This window comes from Quercus lobata, chromosome 11 (genome assembly GCF_001633185.2).
Source record: "Quercus lobata isolate SW786 chromosome 11, ValleyOak3.0 Primary Assembly, whole genome shotgun sequence".
NCBI lineage: Eukaryota > Viridiplantae > Streptophyta > Magnoliopsida > Fagales > Fagaceae > Quercus > Quercus lobata.
The window spans coordinates 33,892,021-33,913,851 of record NC_044914.1 but is presented as its reverse complement, the minus strand read 5'-3'; the positions used below and the strand labels follow the sequence as shown (position 1 = coordinate 33,913,851).

The 21,831-nt window shown below is 36.2% G+C and overlaps 2 protein-coding genes and 1 pseudogene across 2 annotated transcripts; 2 read left to right on the top strand and 1 right to left on the bottom strand.

Annotated features, from left to right (window-relative positions):
- Window positions 1-135: 135 nt before the first annotated feature.
- LOC115968192 (protein PELPK2-like) lies at window positions 136-867 on the top strand. The gene has a single exon (XM_031087502.1). It carries the CDS (start codon window positions 225-227, stop codon window positions 648-650), a length of 426 nt encoding a protein of 141 aa, XP_030943362.1. The 5' UTR covers window positions 136-224; the 3' UTR covers window positions 651-867.
- A 1,277-nt stretch (window positions 868-2,144) lies between these two features.
- Window positions 2,145-6,741, bottom strand: LOC115968191 (reticulon-like protein B11). The gene is made up of 6 exons (XM_031087501.1): window positions 6,577-6,741; window positions 6,131-6,311; window positions 5,273-5,414; window positions 5,086-5,155; window positions 4,833-5,002; window positions 2,145-2,577 (listed from the first exon to the last, which is right to left on the bottom strand). Exons 1-5 carry the CDS (start codon window positions 6,635-6,637, stop codon window positions 4,833-4,835), a joined length of 624 nt encoding a protein of 207 aa, XP_030943361.1. The 5' UTR covers window positions 6,638-6,741; the 3' UTR covers window positions 2,145-2,577.
- A 6,014-nt stretch (window positions 6,742-12,755) lies between these two features.
- Window positions 12,756-15,069, top strand: LOC115966757 (annotated as a pseudogene).
- Window positions 15,070-21,831: the final 6,762 nt, after the last annotated feature.

Genomic DNA, 21,831 nt, shown 5'->3' with positions numbered 1-21,831 from the left:
TTATTTGTTAGGAAGGTGAACTAACTAATGTTTATTTCATGCTTCCTACAACCATATTTCATCAAACTCCCAATAATTCTTCCTAGAGCTCAAAATCCATCAACATTAGAACTCTATAAATACCATCGGCTACATGTTGTGTTCAATTAAGAGTCTAAGACCACTTGCCAATACTACAAGCAAACCGCTTTGGAGAGAACTTGCTGCTTCTATCACTTTAAACCATGGCTTTTTCCAAGTATTGTTTCCTTCTCTCTATGATCATCATGCTGTCACTCGACGTGTGCCTAGCAGCTCGCTATCTTTTGGACACACCAGCTGCTCCACCTCCAGCATTGGGATTGCCTACAATCCCATCTTTGCCCAAGGCTACATTGCCTCCTCTACCATCAGTGCCAACACTACCAACTACCACATTGCCACCATTGCCAACACTGCCAACTCAACCAACTCTTCCAAAGTCCACATTGCCGCCATTGCCAAGCACCCAAGTTCCGACGCTGCCAACCATGCCCACAGTTCCCAAGGTTACGCTGCCTCCTCTGCCAGCTACTCCATTGCCCACCATTCCAACCACAATCCCTTCAATTCCCAACATTCCAACCACAATTCCAACAATTCCTTTCTTCTCCCCACCCCCATCAAATTGAAGCACTAGTCCTTGAGATGCTGCATTTCCATTCTTCCATCTAGCTTGGTTTGGATGATTCTTTGCATTACTACTTGTATTGTTTTTCGAACATATTGGAACCTATCTTGGTTCTCTATTTGAGTGCTTTACATTCTAGTTATTTCAGCATCATTTGTTTCTAGTATTATTGTACTCATGATTGTGAATAAGATTTCTTACTTTGTTGGTTGCGAGCTCCTCTTTGTGGTGATTACATAAACAGCTTAAATACAAAAAGAAACCATCTATGGGGTGCCTTCACACTCAAAAAAAGAAAAAGAAAAAAAGAAGAGACATCTATAGTGTGCAAAACCTTCCGTATCCACCGCAATACCAATCCATGTAATTATTCTAATGCAAAATACAAGATTAACAGCACAACCATGACAATTAGCCACAGCTATATAATTTAGATTGTTAAATTCGATAAATTTGGAGAAAATACAGGGAGAAAGGCACATGATAGGCTTGAGCATCCTAGGAAATGCAACTTTATGTGCTTGTTATAAAATCACAAGAATATTACTAACATTCCTAAAATGTTGCAGGAGAAAAGGTTTAACTTGATTTAGCTTGCGTCTACGCTCTATGAGGCCATCAAGTGCCAAACTGTAATAAATCTGGAGTAGAATAGCACCTTCTGTGTCTCAGTCTCTCAAACACACATTTATCCTTGCTCCGCTATTCAATATTTTGAAATAAACAGTATCACACTATATTATAAGATCATTGATGAACTATACACTTACTACCATGATCATTGGTGAGTCCCTCCCACTGTCTCACAGACAACAACTGCATGGAGCATCATTCTGAAAGAGTCAAGAGGGATGATCCATGTAACTACATGAAATTATATTTATTAAAGGACCACGCAATGTCATCTGTCTTACTTATGGTTGATAACCACTAAAAGATGCTAGTAATTCCCAAAAATGCCATATTTTGGTTTTAAAACTTTTAAGTACCCTAATCTATAAAATTCTGCCTGGCAAACATTCCCCTCCCTTACAAGTTTACTGACAACTGATAACCATTACCTTTTTCATTTCACTGATGAATAATGACCATAGCTCTAGAGAGAGCTCTTATGCTGTCATCTTCTTGACAAAGTCACATAGATTCATCAATCACATTTGCAATGTGCAGACTCTCAACTTTTCTCATAACAATTTCTTATAATTCAAATTAGACACACCCAATAGGTCTAATGCCCAATCATCTTCTTGACAAAGTCACATAGATTCATCAATCACATTTGCAATGTGCAGACTCTCAACTTTTCTCATAACAATTTCTTATAATTCAAATTAGACACACCCAATAGGTCTAATGCCCAAGACCCTACCCTTCATTCCATAACTATACGAAGAGGATCATTTGAGTTAGAGGTCATAGGCGCAACTAGTCACTGAAACATCATTTGAAAAATAAACGACATTTGAAAAACTATGGGAAAAAGGCATAAGGCACATTAGGGAATCTAAAAATTCAACATTTCATTGCCAAGCACAAGTTTCCCCCTCACCATAGGGAGATAATTTCATCCAGAGGAGATGAACACAAAGGGCAGAACCAAATTTTCAAACAATCATAAGGACAAACAACCATACACCAAAAATTTTAAGAATACGAATCCCCAGGAAAATACCCAAATTAAAAAAAATATATATATGGAAGAAAGAAAGAAAATTTGAACATTCTCCCCAATGTGGTATCTATTAGTGTCAGACGTACTCCTGATTGATTATCGTGCTAACTGAGAGGTTGTTTTTCCCCTTGATCCATGCTAAGTGGCAGTTAAGATGAACTGACAGCATCCCAGCAAACAGAAAGTCTAAAAAACTTCATACATTGAAAACCCATCTCTAATCTCCTAATCAAAGTTTGCTGCGCTACTTGATACCCTGCACCAAATGTACACATTCTTTAGTATTTCTTTAATAGAGCAGAAAATATAACCAAACACATTAACCCAAGTTACATAAGATTTGTATTAAATACAAAAGATGAAGCTTGAAGTACCAATTTGAAACAACTGGTAACATGCAATTGGGTCAAAGAATAGAGAAAACTAGATATGTTCATTTATTTTCAGTCAAACAGAGACATAAATAAATGCAAAACAAGACAGACACCGAGACATGGCAGTATCGCAGTAAGCTTGTCATTATACTGTATAAAACATTTCACTTTACTTTACTTTCAGTGCTAAGCAGTCAACTCAGATTCTCAGAAGAACAATAATTATGTACAACAACCAAGTCAATAAATATCCTACCAGTGTCCCTGAGAATAAATCCATTTCCCCCACTCCCCTTCTTTTCCCCCCTTATGCAAAATTAGAATCAAAGAACACTTAATTATGCGCCAAAGAAAGGCCTTCTAATGCAGAGTTTAATCAAAGAAGGGAACACTCAAACTGATGGGCATTTTGCTAATTACTATGCAATATTCCTCAGTAAAAATAAGAATCATAAACATCGTGTGCAGCACAATTTGCTATCACTGATGTACTTTTTCATTTACAAAGCAATGAGAGAGAGAGAGAGAGAGAGAGAGAGAGAGAATTTGTTGGTTGCCTGTAGGCTGTAGCCAGGGCATAGCTCAAACCCAAAGATTGACAAGAAGACCACCATTGTAAATCTTTCTTTTAAGTTAACAGACGTATGTAACAAATTAATGAATGATTTAATCCCCTCCCAACCACATGGGCCCCATCCATGTGAGGTGTGGCATACTTAAGATTGGGACCTAGATAGAGCACAAGGTGCCATCCCCAGGTTCCAAAACAGTCACCGGTAGATCTACCAGCAGCCTGTGACTTTCTCAAGGCAGTGACTATATAAGGAAGAAAAGCAAGATCACACACCACTAGATACGTTTGCAAAATGCTCCCACTAGAAGAAACACTAACAGAAAGAGGGGGGAGGGGGGAAATGCTTTTGACTAGGTTTGGAGAATTCACACATGTAAAGGGTGACAATTGAGTCTACTTTTAATTGGAGTTTCAATTACAAAATTCAAGTAGAAAGAAAATTCACTACTCAATTTGAAAGCCACAATTGTTGTTGTCTTTATGAAGGTTTCCCTTCTTTGCTTCTCTTGATTGATATAGGACGAAACAAGGTATAATTTGGACGAAAAGAAACTGCCTGAGTGGTATTCAAAAATCTATCTTTAGTGGCCTTATTTAAGTTTCTTAAATGCATCAAATCATAATTGAGACAGAATAAAGTTGTTAACAGTTTTGCTTCGCTTCAAAATCTTCTGCGACAAGCTCATGGCCATTGGCTTCCAACAGCAGTTATTTCCATCAAGATTCTAAGGAATGCTTTATTCAAGTATGGCTTTATATATATATACATATATATATAAACTGCTAGTTATAAGTAACATTACAAGAAAATAACTAGTGCATTATAAGAAACCAAAGTTGTACTGTTATAGACAGGATAAAAAAAATTGCATGCCCATTCTGAAGCTGTTGATCAACTCTTACAACACAGAGTTACCTACCATGTCCAATGCTCTAAAATAATATTAAACTTGAATTAGTCATAAGATAATCTGTAATCTTATAATAGTTTGGGATATTGAGTGCATTGAAGACTCCAACAGCATGACAGTTCACATGAAGTGCAATAATCAAACCCAAGTCTACAAACACATTCAGTTAGCGGATATTAAAAAAGAGTGTTGAATATTTCTTCTTAATACATTACATAAAAACTACACTACTAGGTTCTAGGAAGATGATAGAAAATAGAATGAATATGCATAATGGAACCCAATTGATGTCTTGATCTTAGTGATAGGCTGTTCAAAACCAATAATAATATTTTGATTGAGTATCACCATCCCCTTACAGGCTATTTTATACCTAGTAAGATCTTAGCAACTATTGTATGGCTTGAAAGAGACAGCATAAACATTTCAAGGTATTTCAATCCACACTACTGAAACTCTATGTTAGCAGCAACTTTCTAAAATTAGTACGACCAAATTAATGAAGTGCACAAATAGATTAAAATTAGGTTTGTCAGGAAACCGTGAAGTAACTGCTCAGATTATGGTTATGCAGATTATAGTGCAGAATGCGATGTTTACGCAAGTCTAACCATGTCTCACACACATACACACGCACACAGATTTTACTTACCTACTGTATCTTCTTTTGCTTGTTTGAAGGAAAAGGAATCTTTTTTAGAATGTTATCATCAATTTTCCTGTACTGTGCCTGTAAAATTCTATGAATTATGCACAGCTTCTCATCAATGTGGTCCTGGAATTTGTCATACACTACAGGAACTGAAAGACTAAGAATAACCCCTGCAGAAGTCAAATCAACAGTTAAGAAAATCTTTTAAGATTTATGCATTTATAAAGAAATAATGGGTAGCAAAGCAACTAACCAATATAGACCAGAGTGAGGAAGTTGATGAGGCTACCAATATAAGATATAACCCACAAACCAACAGCAACCTGAAACCCCAAACCCAGTTTTAAAAATGCAAAACCATTTTATCCAATAAAAGTAAATAGTTCTAATTTCTTGAGGGGAAAAAAAGATATCACGGAATCACAGCAATAGCACCAAACCTTAAGGAAAAGTTTCAAATTTCGCCCAAGTGCAATGTCATGCGCAATTGACAATGCTGAGTTGATCCATATTTGCATTGCATCAGCAGCCTTCACAACAGACTCATCAGAAATTTCCAGATCAGGAATGGGAGGCAGAGGCCTGAATCACATAGCATAAAAAATAAATAAATAATTCACTAATCATAACAAAAACACATGTGACCCTTAAATTTTAATTCTCAGAAACGCAAAGCCCAGGACAGCACACATCACAATCAAATCCTTAATGGTCTATTTGGATTGAGGGGGAGAGAGAGGGGGAGTAGAGTAGAGTTGATCCAAAATTAGCCTATTTTCAGCTAACTCTATTCTACTCCCCCTTCCTCTCCCTTCAATCCAAATGGGCCCTAACCGAAAACCTAAATTCCATTTTCTCTCCAATGCTCCATATTGTCTTCTTAGTGGTTAATTTCCACAAGTTATCCATCAGCATAATTCCTAATAAACAAGATGCTAATATCTTCATGGCAAAAAGTGTTTCACAAAGGGTCTGTTTGGTTAGGCGTTTTGGAAGCCTAAAAGCGCGTTTTTAAAACCCAAAACTCCATTTCACAATAGCAACTCCTCATAGCTTTTTTACAAACGCTCATTTTAAACCCAAAACACTGTTTTGCAACAACTTATCCAAATGCACCAATATTAAATACCCGTTTCCTCATGATCAAGATTTGTCAATTTCTTAAGGAAAATTATCCCACTAACACCATCTTCTCCATTATAGCAAAACAGAATCACAAAATATTACCAAGAAAACAGAAATTACCAAAAACAACAAGAGAATGAATCAGATACAAATAAAGAAGATGAGAAAATTACCTATTGAGAAGAGAAGCAGATTTGGCCCAGAAAAAGAGAATGACAACAAGAAGGAAAAGAACATTAGCCACAAAGGAGACAAGGTTATAGCCAGCTCGTTCGAAGAGGAACCACAAGGTCGACGTTGACATTAACACCACAACCCCACCGTACCATTTCTTCCATAGTATCACATCGGCAACTACCATTATCAAATCCAAGAAAACAAAGATTTTATACTACATACAATTAATCAATCAATCAATCGATTAACAAGAAGACCAAAAAGATTATGGGAAATTAGAAAAGAGAATCAATTATGGCAATCGATGACAAAGCAAGAATCGGATTCATGGATGAGCATGTAATATACGTAAATTCAAACATAGCTGTGTATATATGCATGATGAATATGAATATGAATATGTATGCATAGATTTGGAGAGAGAGAGAGAGAGAGAGAGGACCTGAGCCACCGCCAAGAGCTTGATGAACGTTTAAGCGACGAGGAGGATTGGATTCTACCATGGTGCTAAGCTTCTGTGATTAGGGTTTCAGAGAGAGAGAGAGAGAGATTGGGAGGGAGAGAGAGTGACAGTGAATACAAAAAACTGAAACCGCAGCAACTAGAAATATGGGAATTTTCTCAATCATAAAAAAAAAATAATAATAAAACAAAGAAAAATAGAAAAAGTAAAATATTTTGGCAAAATGTGAAAATGACAAAAGGCAAAATGTCTTTCAATACAAGGCTTGAGGAGTGATGACAAATTGACAATAGTGTGTGTTTCACTTTCCCATTTCCATCCCAAGACAAAAATCACAAATCAAACAATTTTATTATTTTAGTCCTTTATTAGTTATTACACAAGTTTGGGCCTTTTTTTTATATAAATTAAAAAAAAAAATTATTTGATAAAGTAAAATAACATTATTTTAAACTTAATTTGCTAAATAACTTCTCTTAAACTCGACTTTGGGAGAGATAATTTTGATTCTCGTCTCTCGTTCCACTGTGTTATGTTGATCTTTTATATTTGAAGTGAAACTAATATTTTCTAAAGGCAATTATATTTGAGATTCATATCTAATTAACATGTTGACTCAACATGATCCATAGAGAACTCATATTTTGGAAGATGAGTTTAATGTTTGAATTCATCTATTAGAGAGACAAATTTAAAAGCGATTATCTTACAAAATGATTTACAACATTACTGTTTTAGTAAATAATTTTTAAAATGTATTATTCAACAAAAATGGCCTACATATTTGGATGGCATTCAAATAGCTCAATGTGTTGCCACTAGAATGATCCCCAAATAACATTAAAATGCGTGGCATATAACTTTATTTAGACTATTTTATTGTTTTATTTGGACAGATACAATAGTATTTTAAACTTATGATGTTCATTCTATGATAAATGTTTTTTTATTAGTAGACTAAGTGTGTTTTTGGGAAGTAATGAAAATTATAAATTATTTCACTAGTCAGCTTATTTTTGCTACTATTCATGAGCTTCACTGTATAATTTCAAGTAATTTTTATCTTTATCTATAATACTTTTATGGTATTATTATTTATAGTACTTTCAGTAATAAATTTTCAGTTTCAACAAAATAAACAGTATCTAAACATACCCTAACACACCAATAAGTTTTTTGTGCACAAATAGATTGAACCCCAAATAAAATCTTCAACAATAAAAAAATAAATAAATAAAATTATACCAGTTAAATTAACTGAAAGCTATAATATATAACTTTGTTAATCATTTGAATTATATAACTTTGTTAAGAAGCTGAAGTTACTTTAAGATCACTCAATTGCTTAAAAGATATTAAAGTTAGTTGGAAATAAGCCAATGAGCCAATTTGCCTTTTGGACACTCATGTGGTCATTTTTTTTGGAAACCCACTCATGTAGTCATTTGCATTGTGCAGGTTCAAGTCAGGTAATAGTACATTACGTCCTTTTCATGAAGCGGGCTTCTCACAAACCAATAATAATAAGTCCATATGACAAGTTTATAAGATATTTACTAAGACAGTATAATAAAAATAAAAATTTGAAACGAACCCCTTGAGCTAAATTGGACCTACAAACCAGGCTCAATTCTTAAGCCCATGAGTATTCCAAATCCAAGTCCTTTGCTAAGAAGTCAGGTGAGAATCACATGTTCAAATAACTAATGTCTTATTTTTAAGGAGTGCATTTGGAGGAAATTTCACCAATTTAGGTGAGAGAAAAACTGTCCATACTGCAACACAATTTGTAACCCATATAGAAATTGAATGTGATTTCAAGTTTCAACCATCGGAATCAACGATTCTCAAAAAAAGAAAAACCAACGGAATCAACATAGTGATGAGCCATTATGTAAAACTTCTTTCTTTTATGGCAATAAAAAAGAGAGACTACCAGACAGTATATAAAAAAATAGATCATCTCCATTTTAGTGCGATTGGTGAGAATGACTATACATATGGTTGGTCATATCAACCTCCAAGTTGACCATCCACCGCTCATATTATAAAGCATATTTTTGTTGTTAGGTAACTTCTTACCTAGCACCTTCTTACCAAATTATATTTCGTAAAAAGATGAAAAAATAACCATTTTTATTTTATAATTCCTCTTGCTTAAAATAATAAGAAAAAGACAGTTCAATGACAATTGTAATCTACACATACCAAATTATATTTGGTAAAAAATAAGAAAAAATAACCATTTTTATTTTATAATTCCTCTTGCTTAAAATAATAAGAAAAAGACAGTTCAATGACAATTGTAATCTACACATACCAAATTATATTTGGTAAAAATAAGAAAAAACAACCATTTTTATTTTATAATTCCTCTTGCTTAAACTAATAAGAAAAAACAGTTCAATGACAATAGTAATTTACACATGAAAAGTGACTCAGTCAAGTCTTGATTGAATCCCAACTCATACTCATGTAGAAAGGGGGAATATTAGACAAGGAAAAGAAGTATGTCCTCATGTATGTCCTATTGCAGAGAGAGAGAGAGAGAGAAGGATTTAAGTTATACTAGTCTAACTTTAATAATGTTGAACTATTTAATAATTTTGACAAATCCACTATTTGCTTGAAATGAAATTGGATAAGCGTGTTAGAAAACATAGTGTATCAGAGTACCCTAAGTTGGCATCCTAAAAGTCATTTTGCAGGTACATAAAAGCACATTCAAGAATAATTCATTTATTATTTTCTTTTCTTGTTTGCAAACCATTTTATTATTTTCTGAAGTCCAGAATATTCTGCAATATGTGCATGTTGGACTTGTTACGATGCCAAGTTTAGGGTACCTAAAAATAACAACAACAAAAAAACACAATTATCCTCTACAACTGCTATTGAATAGAAGAGAAAGCAGTCCATCAGCAAAGACGGATAGCAATTGTTTAATTAAATCAACTATTTTCACTTTATCTAATCCGCAGGTACATACAGGGGACTTCAGCTTCCACAAATGACAAACGGTAGAATACAGGAACTGAAATCCATGAAGTGGCATAACCCATTGCCCTTTTACTTGAAGATGCTTATGTAAAATCTTGAACAAGAGTTGAAAATCAGACTTCAGTAAAAGCTTTAAATCATTCATTTTACTACCTCTTCACCAATATCAGAGTCTCCTCATTCATTCTTCTGCCTCCCCGATATCAGAGTCCCCTTCATCATCTGAAGACTCTTCTTTCTGAGGCTCTTCTGCTCCTGAATTTACTTTTATTTTCTTCTCCTTTTTCCTTTGCCTTTTCTTTTGACGTTTTGCACGCTTCTTTGCGGTACGTTCCTCAGCAGCTTTCAGTCTTTCCTCCCTTCTCATATTGAATTCAGCCACTTCTTTCTTTATCTGGTAGTCAGCATCCATCCTAGAAAGCCGATCTTGCTCTTTTCGTCTCATCTGGCGATACTGTAGTAAGAGCCAAAAAAGGAATAAGTACAAATTTATCAGCAAGCTTCTCCATCTATTCATAACCTCTCTCACATCACATCATGCAAAAAGTATACATATGAGATACTTTTTTTTTTGGTAAGATTATTTACATAACAAGGGGAATTAGAATCCACAATCTAAGCCTCCACTCTTATGAGGGAGGAGGTGTTATTTGAGTGAGGGCTCATTGGCAGAATGAGATATGATATCAACATGTTTAAAATTAGTTTATCATAGAACTAAAATTATAATACAAGAATACAGTTTGAACAGATTTGAAGCATCACTAATACAATAACAGACAGGGTTCAACCTTTTGTTTTTACAACAAACAAGGCCTGAATCCCAAAATTTTGGGGTCGGCTATGGATCATCAACATATTAGTTAGGGTTGATTATGTGTATTATTTATCTCCATTCTACTCTATCAAAAGTCACATTCTATGTTACTCCCATAATTGATATGTTCTTTTTTATTACTTCTATTGATGTGATTTTTCGTCTTCCTCTACTTATTTTTTGTTCCCTCAACTTAGATAAACTTGCTCTTTTCTGCAATAGGAGCTACTCCTATCTTTAGGCAAATTTCCTCATTTCAAATCCTATCTACTTCCACTTTTCCATCTTAGCATTCTCATTTCAGTAATACTCATTTATGAATATGTTGCTTCTTAACAACCTAACATTTGGTGTCATAAAGCATAGCTGGTCATATAGCAGTCTTATAAAAAATTTCTTTTAAATTAATGGGAATGCTACGATCGCACAACACTTGTAATGTGCTGCTCCACTTCATTTAAAAAAAGATATAAAATAAAATAAAAGTGGCAACACTTCTTAACAGGTTAGGGATTAAGAATCCTACTGAACATCACATCTTTATCAAATGCTTAACACCTGATGGTCTTTCCAACTTTCCCCCAACTTACAACTGCATACACATGCACTTGCACATATATAAATTTACATATGTATTTAGTTTTGGAAGGAAAAAAATACATAAACTTAACTGTTCATTTGCCTACCAGAGCGCTGAAACCACACCGAGCCAACCACTACCAGCTTAGGTGGTTGATGACCACTTCCGGTTCAGCAGTCAATTGGTTTTTCCCAAAACCAACATCAGCGGTTTGGCTATCAGCCTTGTGTTTTAAAACCAGCCAATAACTGACCGTATATAATATTATATATTATTTAACTCTTATATTATATATATAATGCAATCTATAAAAATGATTTTTTTTAGTGATCAAATAATATATACGTGTGTGTGATCAAATAATATATTTGTGTGTGTGTATATTAAAGCATACAACATCATTTTTTAGAACCATTTTCATCTCGTTTCTTCCCTTCATGCCACCACTATCTCCCTCAGCCTCTCTCTCTCTCCTCATCTCGGCATTCATCACCATTCCCATCATTTTGTTGCATCCCACTTCCTTGCCAGGTCATCCCTCAAGTAAATGTCATTGTTCCCGTCGATTGGCCTACAGCAACCAAGCCAGGCCACACCGCACTGAGCATAATAAAATCAACCCCAGTGCAGCTGGCCAACCACCCTTCCATGGTGCAGCACAGTGGGGGGTTTTTTGAGAAACTGACCCTTGCAGTGCAGTGCAAAATAGTCTGTTACACCAACCGCACCATGAACACCTCTAATAGTGTTAGAGTGCACCTGAATTTATGACCTATTGACTAGCATGGAGCTGGATCCAATGTTAGATATAAATCAAATTACTCAAATGACCTAAGAAATTGAGTACCAATCTACAGTCAGATCAGTTTCTGGCTCATACATTTGAGAATTGAACAAACAAAATTAATCTAAGGGTCCGTTTGGATACAGCTGAAAACTGAAAAACACTGTAGCGAAATAATTTTTAAATGTGTGAATAGTATCGTGGGACCCATTTTTAATGAAAAAGTTGCTGAAAAGTGAAATTTGTGGGTCCGTGAACAGTACACGATGTGCTGTGATTGGTCCAAAAAAATTTGAAAAGTCAAAGTTTGCGGCTACTGTTCATTGAACAGTGCATGAACAGTAGCCGCAACACCCAAAACGCTCCAAAACGCGTGAAAAAAAAAATGTTTTGGAAAAACGCAAACGCAGGATTGGGCAGAAAACGCCCAATCCAAACGCAACCTAAGGCTTAAACTTGGTTTATTTATAAACAAACAAATATGAACAAGCATATTATCAAGCCAAGTTCAAGTTGTTCATGATCAGCTTGATTCATTTACAGCCCTATTACCTAGTGTAACTTTAAGCAATGTTACACTACTTAATATTTTTTTATTGGGTGTGAATTTTGACGAATTTTGACAAATTCACCATTTAATTACATTATCTTCATATACTCTCTATGTTCACAAACTTTGATATCAAAGATCAATAACTATGTCGTCAATTAAGTATTTGAAATATAAATTTTTTTAGTTTAAAATTATATATTAAAGATGAGTTTATTGATCAAATAGTAAATAATATCATACATGAAATTCGACATAAATGTTAAGAACATAGAGAACTTGTAATCGAACAATGAGACTTTCAAATTATTAATCTAACAAAGAGTTATTACGTGGTGTAATATTACTTAAAAATATATCAAGTGTAACTTGAATCCAACCCTATATATATTGAATGTGCGTGAGTTTGCGCCTTTTATATTAGGTTATGACGCATATCAGAACTAATAGAGTAGGCCAACAAATAACTTGGTGCACAATTGCCTTGGTGCGCACTCTCAGAATCCAGGTGGAAGTTGAGTTCTTAATTAATTTATTCATGTGCTGTACACGAATCTTATTTCAAGGCTTCAAGCCACATAACAGTTTGAATTAGTGTAATACTTTTTTTTTCCCTGATTTACAGATACAGGGGGACAGATTCTCGAAAATAAAAATTCAGATATAGAGGGACATGTGATAAAAATTGTCACAATCGCAGTGATCATAGGAACAGCTTCCATTTCAATATGCACTTACTTCTTGTGTAGATGGATGGCTAAACAAAAAGGTAATATTCTGACTAAAATTAACACTATGAAAAGTTGTTGTATATTAGAGATTACTTACAACTGTAGTGAAAATCAACAAGGAAAAAGAAAGAAGAGGGGATCTTGTTGTTCAATAGAGGGGAAGCACATCAAAGAGTTCCTACTGAGAATGTGCTTGGAGACAACCTGACCTAAGTTCAAGTCCAGGAGCTACCTCTATTCAATTTTGAGAAGCTGGCGAGTGCAACAAATAATTTCCAGCAATCTAACAAGCTTGGGTAGGGTGGATTTGGTCCTGTATGCTAGGTAATGGTCGCTCATCTAGAGGTTTCTTGTCTGATAATTTGGATATCTAGTTAATGATTTGATGTTTTTTGTTTTTGTTTTTGTTTTTGTTTTTTTTTTTTTTTTTTTTTTTTTTTTTTTTTTTTTTTTTTTTTTTTTTTTTTTTTTTTTTTTTTCTTTTTTTTTCTTCTTTTTTTTTTTTTTTTTTTTTTTTTTTTTTTTTTTTGTTTTATTTTTTTTTTTGATGGGAAAACTTGTCCAGAATCACTACAATATGGCCAAGAAATTGCAGTTAAAAGACTATCCAAAACCTCTGAACAAGGGTTGCAAGAATTTATGAATGAGGTCGTAGTAATTTCTAAGCTCCAACATTGGAATCTTGTTAGGCTCCTTTGCTGTTGTGTTGAAGGAAAAGAGAGGATGTTGATCTATGAATACATGCCAAACAAAAGTTTGGATGCATTTCTCTTCGGTTAGTTAAGTTTGATAACCTTTTTTAGTTGCGGATGGAAATAGTGTATTATGAGACAACGAAACATTATTCTTTGTAGTGTACTTCATTTCAAACAGATTTCTGATGACTTCCACCAAATGAACTTCTTATGCAAACTTAATGTTCATTCACCTTTTAAGTTTAATCCTAACTTTCTTTCTCTCTCTTTTTCTTCTTCTTCTTCTCTCCATTTTTTTTTTCCCCATTAGATCCACGCAAAAAAAAATGTGCTAGATTGGAGAAAACACTTCAACATTATTGAAGGAATTGGTTGAGGTCTACTCTACCTTCATAGGGATTCTAGATTAAGGATTATTCATAGAGATCTAAAGGCAGATAACATCTTGTTGGATAAAGAGCTAAATCCAAAAATATCAGATTTTGGTATGGCCCGAATTTTTGGAAGTAACGAAGACCAGGCCAACACTAATAGGGTTGTTGGAACTTAGTAAGTAGCTTTCAGTTTGCCCAATTCAATTAGGTACTAATACTAATATTTGAGATGACAAGATTTAATTGTGTTTTGCTATTGAAATTTAGTGGCTATATGTCTCCTGAATATGTAATGGATGGACGATTTTCAGAGAAGTCGGATGTCTTTAGCTTTGGGGTGATGTTACTAGAGATAATTAGTGGAAGAAGAAACACTAGCTTTTATCATGATGAGCAGTGCATGAGCCTTTTAGGACATGTAAGTCATCCTTATCTCATAGCATTATTTTTGAAACCTCCAAGGCTTGTTTCTTATAAGTTTTATTATTGATGCTAAGAATTTCAATCTTCTTTTTATGTTTCCAGGCATGGAAATTGTGGAATGAAGACAACATTGTAGCCTTTATAGACCCAATGATATCTGAACCATGCTTTGAAACAGAAATTTTGAGATCCATACATGTTGGCTTGTTGTGTGTGCAAGAATTTGCCAAAGATAGGCCAACTGTATCTGTTGTTATTTCCATGCTTAAAAGTGAGATTGTTGATCTTCCTTGTCCAAAGCAGCCGGCATTTACTGAAAGGCAGATTGCCTTAGACAGAGAGTCCACTCAAAGCAGCCAAAGAAAATTATCTGTTAACAATGTTACTTTTACAAAGGTACAAGGTAGATAGTTAGCATATGTTATTGACATAGTCATGGTGTGTTTACATATTCATTTTGAACACTTTCCGAAGAATCTTATATGGTGTTAATACAGATTCCTCTGTTCCCTCTTTGATTTCCAATATTAGTCCAATCTGTGAAGAAGTAAGCCATTAAGCCATATTCTCTTCTTGGAACACTTATGATGATTTGCCTCTCTTTGACACAAAATTGCTAATTAATATGGCACCTACCAATAGCAAATGAACTTTCATATTAGCTCGGTAGAATATCTTACACACAAAATAGAAAACATACTCCGTGATTTTTTCTGGGTTTCTGCCATTAAGATAGGCACCTATGAGCATGGTCTTCACTTTGTAAACCTAAATCAGCTGAAGCTATTCAGCTCAGAAGAACTGATGATCTAAATAAAGCCTTGATCTCTAAGTTGGGCTCATCAGTCACCAGTAGCTTGTATTGCAGAGTAAGACATGGGTTCATATTCTCAAATCCAAATATCTTTAGTGGTATCCCATTCCAATCTTCAAAATTGAAGAAATCAGCTTCTCCCATCTGGAAAGGAATTCACAAACTCTGTTCCATTGGTTAACAACAGTCTTTGCTACCTCATTGGATCAGGCTGAAATACTAATATATTGACTGTTTCACGGGTCCCTACAATCCTCAACTTCTCTCCACAACTAAAATCAACCAAGTAACAGACTTCATCCTCCTTCACCTTGCTTCAAAGCAATGAAACAGTTATTCTCTTTCCAAAAAAAATCACTCCAACACAGCCAATCCCATTCAAAAAATCCGAGTTCCATTATCTTTGTATAACTTGGGAACTCTATTCTGTATTGAGTTCTTATTGATGTTAATGGGCTTTAGAGTTGGTTCCCCTAGTGGCCCTGGTCCCTCTTTTACTTCTGAAAAAAAATTGTCCTTATTTACCAAAAAAGCATAAATAAAAATAATAAAAAAACTAATTTATTTGTAATTTTATATTATGTCATTATTGATTGATTTTATATACCAGACAAGATTAAAATTTATGATAATGACTGTTTTTATTATTATTATTATTATTATTATTATTTTTATTGAAAGGTTCTTTAATTTGGGATGTTACAATATGAAACTTGGAAATTATTTATTTATTAATTAAATGCTAGATTGGAGAGAATGCACTTGAAAAAGTTTCAATTAATTTAAAATATCAACATTAGATGGGCACATGTAGTATGCACTCAAGCGAAACCATGACCAACATCATTTTATTATTATTATTATTTTAAAAAGGAGCTCAAAGATCTCAATAATGAGAAAAAATTTGAATTCATCCAAAGACAGTTGATTGATTATATTTTGGTCGATCTCAACGTGCTTTTGTGTTGTTTGATCTTGAAAGCAGATTTTTGGCAAATGAATCTGAGAGTTTATGGGATTTCTTAGGAGATTAGTTAAGAAACAAAAAACACAGCACCAAGAGAAATCATCATTCAAATGATTAAAAAAAAAAATTTAATAGACAAAATCATAGAATTAAGCAACCCAAATTCCCAAATTTCTTATCAAGTCAACTAATTGTCCTGTTTATTATTGAACTTTCCTTTTGGATCAAATTGTAAAGCATAAAGTGAAATTCACATGTATAAATTTTAAGATGTATGTACTGTGTAGAACATATCACATGCGTGAAGGAAGAAGAGTAGTAGTATTGTTTTTCAATTTTAAAAAAGAAATCCAATACGTCCTGCAAGACTCCTTGACTCTCTCATCAGCCAACCAAAGCCGTGGGAATTGTTGCTTCTGTGTTCCTGTTAATTATTTAAGACAGAATAGTCGGTTTCAGTTTGGCACTAAATAGTTTTTTTATATCGATAGTACCAATAGATTGAAACAAAAAATCATTTTTCGATTGACCAATATAAAATACTTCGACTTATACCTTGCTTGACAAGGCCAAAGGCAACAAAATACCTGAACTGAAAGAAAAAAAATTGCACTAGTGGGCGACCCAGAAAAGCAATAAATTAAGGCAAAGTGTGTAGTTTAGACTGTTTAGGTAAAATATTCCATTTTTAACTTTTTTCTGTGTCTCCAAGGAAGTTTCTCTGGGGTTCCAGGAAAACTCCCTTTTGACTGTAGAACCGTTTGTTCCTGTTGGGAGGAGTCACTGTATCTCAAGTAAAATTTATTTTGCTTGGAGGTGGTTTGACGTTGGCACTCTGTTGCTAGTTTTTTACTTTTATCCCTTAGTTCCTTGGGGCTGGAGAGATACGAGAGCATTTTTGAGGGTCTTAGAACATGGAAAACCTTACAAAACATTGGCAAAATCTGTCACTGAATGCCAGGGATGTAGAAGAACTGGGGTTGGACGATGAGCTCTCAACCAAAAACTTCACAATGGCAGCAAAATTTCTTACTAAAAGGGCACTAAACGTGGAGGCAGTGACCAAAACTTTCAGTCCGTTGTGGCGATCGGTAAAGGGATTTGAGGTTCGAAAAATTAGTGACCATGTTATGCTATTCACGTTTGAAAAAAAGGAAGAGGTGTAGAGGATAATGAGCAACGCCTCTTGGAGCTTTGATAAGCATCTCGTTGTGCTTCAGTGGTATGATAAGGAAGTTCCACTCCGGGCCCTAGAGTTCAACAAGATTCCGATATGAGTCCAAATACATGACATCCCAATTAGATTCATGAACAAAACAGTGGCAGAGAAGCTCTGTGAAGTTGTAGGGGAGGTGTGTAAGAACAATGAGGAGGGAGAGATGGACGGAGGGAGTTTTTTAAGAATGAAGGTCACTATAGATATAAGCAAACCCCTGTGCAGGGGAAGAAGGATATCTTTGTCACAAGGCGAGCAAAGTTGGGTGTCTTTCAAATATGAAAGACTTCCCAACATATGCTACTGGTGTGGGTGTCTAAATCATGTGGATAGAGACTGTGACTTGTGGATAGAAAGTGAAGGGAAGCTTACAAAGGAGAATCAAGCCTACAGTGCATGGATTTGTGCAACATCTTTTGGGAAGGGAAGAAGTTCAGTCCTAAAAGTGCTAGGCTTCTATGCCGCAAAGAAAGCGCAGAAAAAACAGGTTCTAAGCGATGAGAGTGTGGTGGTGCCGATGGTTGTTCAGGCCGACGATCAACCTCCTATGGCGGTGCTGGTGCAAACAGAGGAAGGAGGTACTTTCCAGGGAGCATTAAATGCGAAACCCATTGTGTCAGGAGGGGAAGACTTGAACTCTGATGTTGCTGTGATGGAAAGCCATGATTCAGGGAAAAGCTTGAGGACAGGTTAGGTGCAATTGACAAGGAGCTAGCGCGATTTGACAAGGGGAGTGGCATGACTGAAGGAGCTTCTATAAAAGGAAAGTATGAGGGAAATAAGGAAGTTAGTACAGTAGGGAGGGCTGAGTTAATACAAGGGGCAATGGAAAGTGTAGAAGCAAAAGTATTGGAGGAGATGGTGACCACACATGCACGTGAAGAGGAGGGCAACTTGGTAAGTGTACCTATCACCCAATCAGCTTTATGTGATATCTCTAATGTTATTGGCTCTAGGAAAAGTAGTGCTAGGGTGGAAAAAGTCAAAAGAATAAGGAAAAAAGATAGTGCACAGCTAGTTGAGAATGTCATTCCTGGGGTAGTTAAAAAAAAATGCTAAAAGGCTAACATCTGAGGGGGACCACAGTGAGTTACCTAATAAAAAGATGTTGGTTTCATACTCTGGTCAGGAACATGATTATTTAATGGTGGAGGCTGTGGTGCAGCCCCGCCAACAGCAATGAATATCTTAAGTTGGAACTGTCGAGGACTTGGGAACCCTCAGGCAGAGCAGGAGCTTGGAGATTTAATACGAGCTCATTCTCCCTCAATCGTGTTTGTGGCCGAAAAATGGTTGAAAAAAGCTAGGCTAATTTACTTACATGACAAGTGGAAGTTTGATGGGATGATTGAATTTTCTAGAGAGGGGAGGGGTGGAAGGGTGGTGGTTTTTTGGAAAGAAGAAGTGGATTTCTCGGTGGATACTTATTCTCCAAATCATATTGATGCGGTCATTAATAAAGGGAAGGAGGGTCAGTGGAGATTTACCGGTTTCTACAGTGAACCCGAAACAAACAATCATTTTATCTCTTGGGCTACTTTGAAAAGACTAAATTCAAAATATTCATTACCTTGGTTATGTGCGGGTGATTTCAATGAAATTATTCGAGCCCATGAGAAATTGGGAGGGCGGCATAGACCAAATAGGCAAATGGAGGAGTTTAGAGATGTGTTGGATGAATGTGGGTTTCAAGACTTAGGCTATTGTGGTAACAAATTCACTTGGTGCAATGGGCATGGGGAGGGGCATACGGTGTGGGAAAGACTCGATAGAGCAGTTGGTACGGAGGAGTGGCTCTCAATGTTCCCGGCCACAAAAGTGGTTCATTTGGAGTGTGGTACATCGGATTACAAGCCGATTATGATTCACTTATTAGGGATACCAAAGCGAATAAATAAACCTTGGAGGTTCAAACAAATGTGGATGAAGGATGAGGGTTGTAGAGAAGTAATTGAGGATGCATGGTCCCATGTTCATCAAGGCAATTCGATGAGTAGAGTGGAAGGGAAAGTGGATAGGTGCCACAAAAATTTGAAGTGGTGGAGCAAAGTGGCTTTTGGTAATGTGACCCGAAGCCTTAGGATGAAGAAGGAGTTACTAAGATTAGCCGAGGAAGAGGCAATAAGGGGCGGAAGTTTTTCTCGTGTTCAAAGGTTGAAGAAAGAGATTTCAAAGCTATTGGTGTCAGAAGAGCAAATGTGGAAGCAGCAATCTTGAACCCTATGGCTTCAAGAGGGTGACAACAACACGAAGTACTTCCATAGTAGAGCCTCTCATCGGTTTAGAAGAAATCGAATTGACGCTATTGAGGATTCAAGTGGGGAGATGTGCACAGATGAGGAGGGGATTTCTCATATATTGGTAAGTTATTACCAACACCTCTTTACCACCCTATTCCAAGTAGGATGGAGGAAGTCATGGTGGGTGTGCCGTGTTCGGTAACAGAGGAGATGATTAATGTGCTCTTGGGTGAGTTCTCCAAGGAAGAAGTGGTCACGGCCCTGAATCAGATGGACCCTTTGAAGGCTCTGGGACCGGATGGACTCCCTCCCCTTTTTTTCCAGCACTATTGGTCGTCAGTGGGTGAAGATGTGACTGAAGCGGTGTTGAGCTGCCTCACCTTGGGTGTTATCCCTCCATCCATAAACCGAATTTTCATCACCCTTATCCCAAAGGTAAAAAGTCCTACAAAAGTCTCTAAATATTGTCCTATTTCCTTATGTAATATAATTTATAAGCTGGTATCAAAGGTGATAGCAAACAGGCTTAAAGGCGCTACCAGCGATTATTTTGGAATCTCAAAGTGCCTTCCAATCGAACAAGGCAATATCCAATAACATACTTGTAGCTTTTGAGACTTTACATCACATGAAGAACCAAAAATCAAAAAAAGGGGGTTTCAAGGCCTTGAAGCTCAACATGAGCAAGGCTTATGACAGGGTGGAGTGGAATTTCTTGGAGGCAACAATGTTGAAGATGGGCTTTAATGCGAGTTGGGTGGCTTTGATAATGAGTTGCATAACCTCGGCATCCTACTCAATCCTAGTGAATGGAGTTCCTAAGGGTGATATCCGACCAACTAGGGGCATTAGGCAAGGAGATCCTCTCTCTCCTTACCTATTCTTAATTTGTTCTAAAGCTTTAAATTGCCAATTGCAACAGGCAGCCAGGTCCGAAGACATTAGGGGATTCTCTCTGTGCAAAAATGGTCCGAAGATCTCTCATTTATTCTTTGCCAACGACACTCTCCTATTTTGCCGAGCTAATAAGGGTGATTTGGATGTTATTCAAGGTATTTTGGTGTTGTATGAGAAAGCCTCTGGTCAAAAGCTTAATAGAGAAAAAACCACTGAGTTCTTAGTAAGGCTACTTTGGAGGAGAAGAAGCTTGAGATAATAGAAGCATTGGGAGTAAGCGAAGTGAAGGAATATGAGAAGTATCTTGGTCTTCCGCTGGTAGTTGGGAGAAATAAAAAGGTTAGCCTCAATTTCATCAAAGAAAGAGTTTGGAATAAGCTTCAAGGTTGGAAGGAGAAGCTCCTTTCACATGCAGGTAGGGAGGTGCTCCTAAAAGTGGTAGTTCAAGCTATACCCACCTTTGCGATGGGTTGCTTCAAACTCCCATCCGGGCTACTAAACGATATTGAGATGATGATTAGGAAATTTTGGTGGGGTCAACGGGGTAACCAATGTAAGATTCATTGGAAGAATTAGGAAACTTTGTGCAAACCAAAGGCGTTAGGAGGTATGGGCTTCAAGGATTTGGAAAATTTTAATGAGGCTATGCACGCAAAGCAAGTGTGGAGGCTATTAGAAGATCACTCTTCCCTCTTTTACCGGGTCTTTAGTGCCAAGTACTTCCCAAGTGGGTCAATTTTCAATGCAAAGATAGTTTCGGGGTCGTATGCGTGGCAAAGCATTGTAAAGGCTACTAAGCTTGTCCAATTGGGCTTGCTATGGCGAGTTGGGAATGGCACAAAGATCAATATCTACAATGATAGGTGGCTGCCTGGGGAGGCTTCGGCTTGTGTTGTTTCACCAAAAATTGAGAAGGAGGCAAATTGGGTAGTTGCAAATTTGCTAGAGCTGGAGAGAGGAGGTTGGAATGAGCAGCTTGTGGATGACCTCTTCCTGCCTTTTGAAGCCTAAAGAATTAAGAGCATTCCTTTGTGCGTTACGGACCAAGATGACTGCTTATCATGGCCAAGGTGCAGGTCGGGTTCATACTTAGTCAAAATGGGATACCAGCTGCTGTGCAAAAATGAATTGAGCTCACTGCCTTCT

What these genes read in the sequence shown, in the direction of transcription:
- LOC115968192 (XM_031087502.1), top strand. Translation starts at nt 225, where the DNA reads ATGGCTTTTTCCAAGTATTGTTTCCTTCTCTCTATGATCATCATGCTG.
- LOC115968191 (XM_031087501.1), bottom strand. Translation starts at nt 6,637, where the DNA reads ATGGTAGAATCCAATCCTCCTCGTCGCTTAAACGTTCATCAAGCTCTT. An exon ending in AGCTCTTGGCGGTGGCTCAG is followed by an intron (nt 6,312 to 6,576) that starts GTCCTCTCTCTC and finishes TGATAATGGTAG; the next exon opens with TTGCCGATGTGATACTATGG. An exon ending in CCTCACTCTGGTCTATATTG is followed by an intron (nt 5,003 to 5,085) that starts GTTAGTTGCTTT and finishes TGACTTCTGCAG; the next exon opens with GGGTTATTCTTAGTCTTTCA.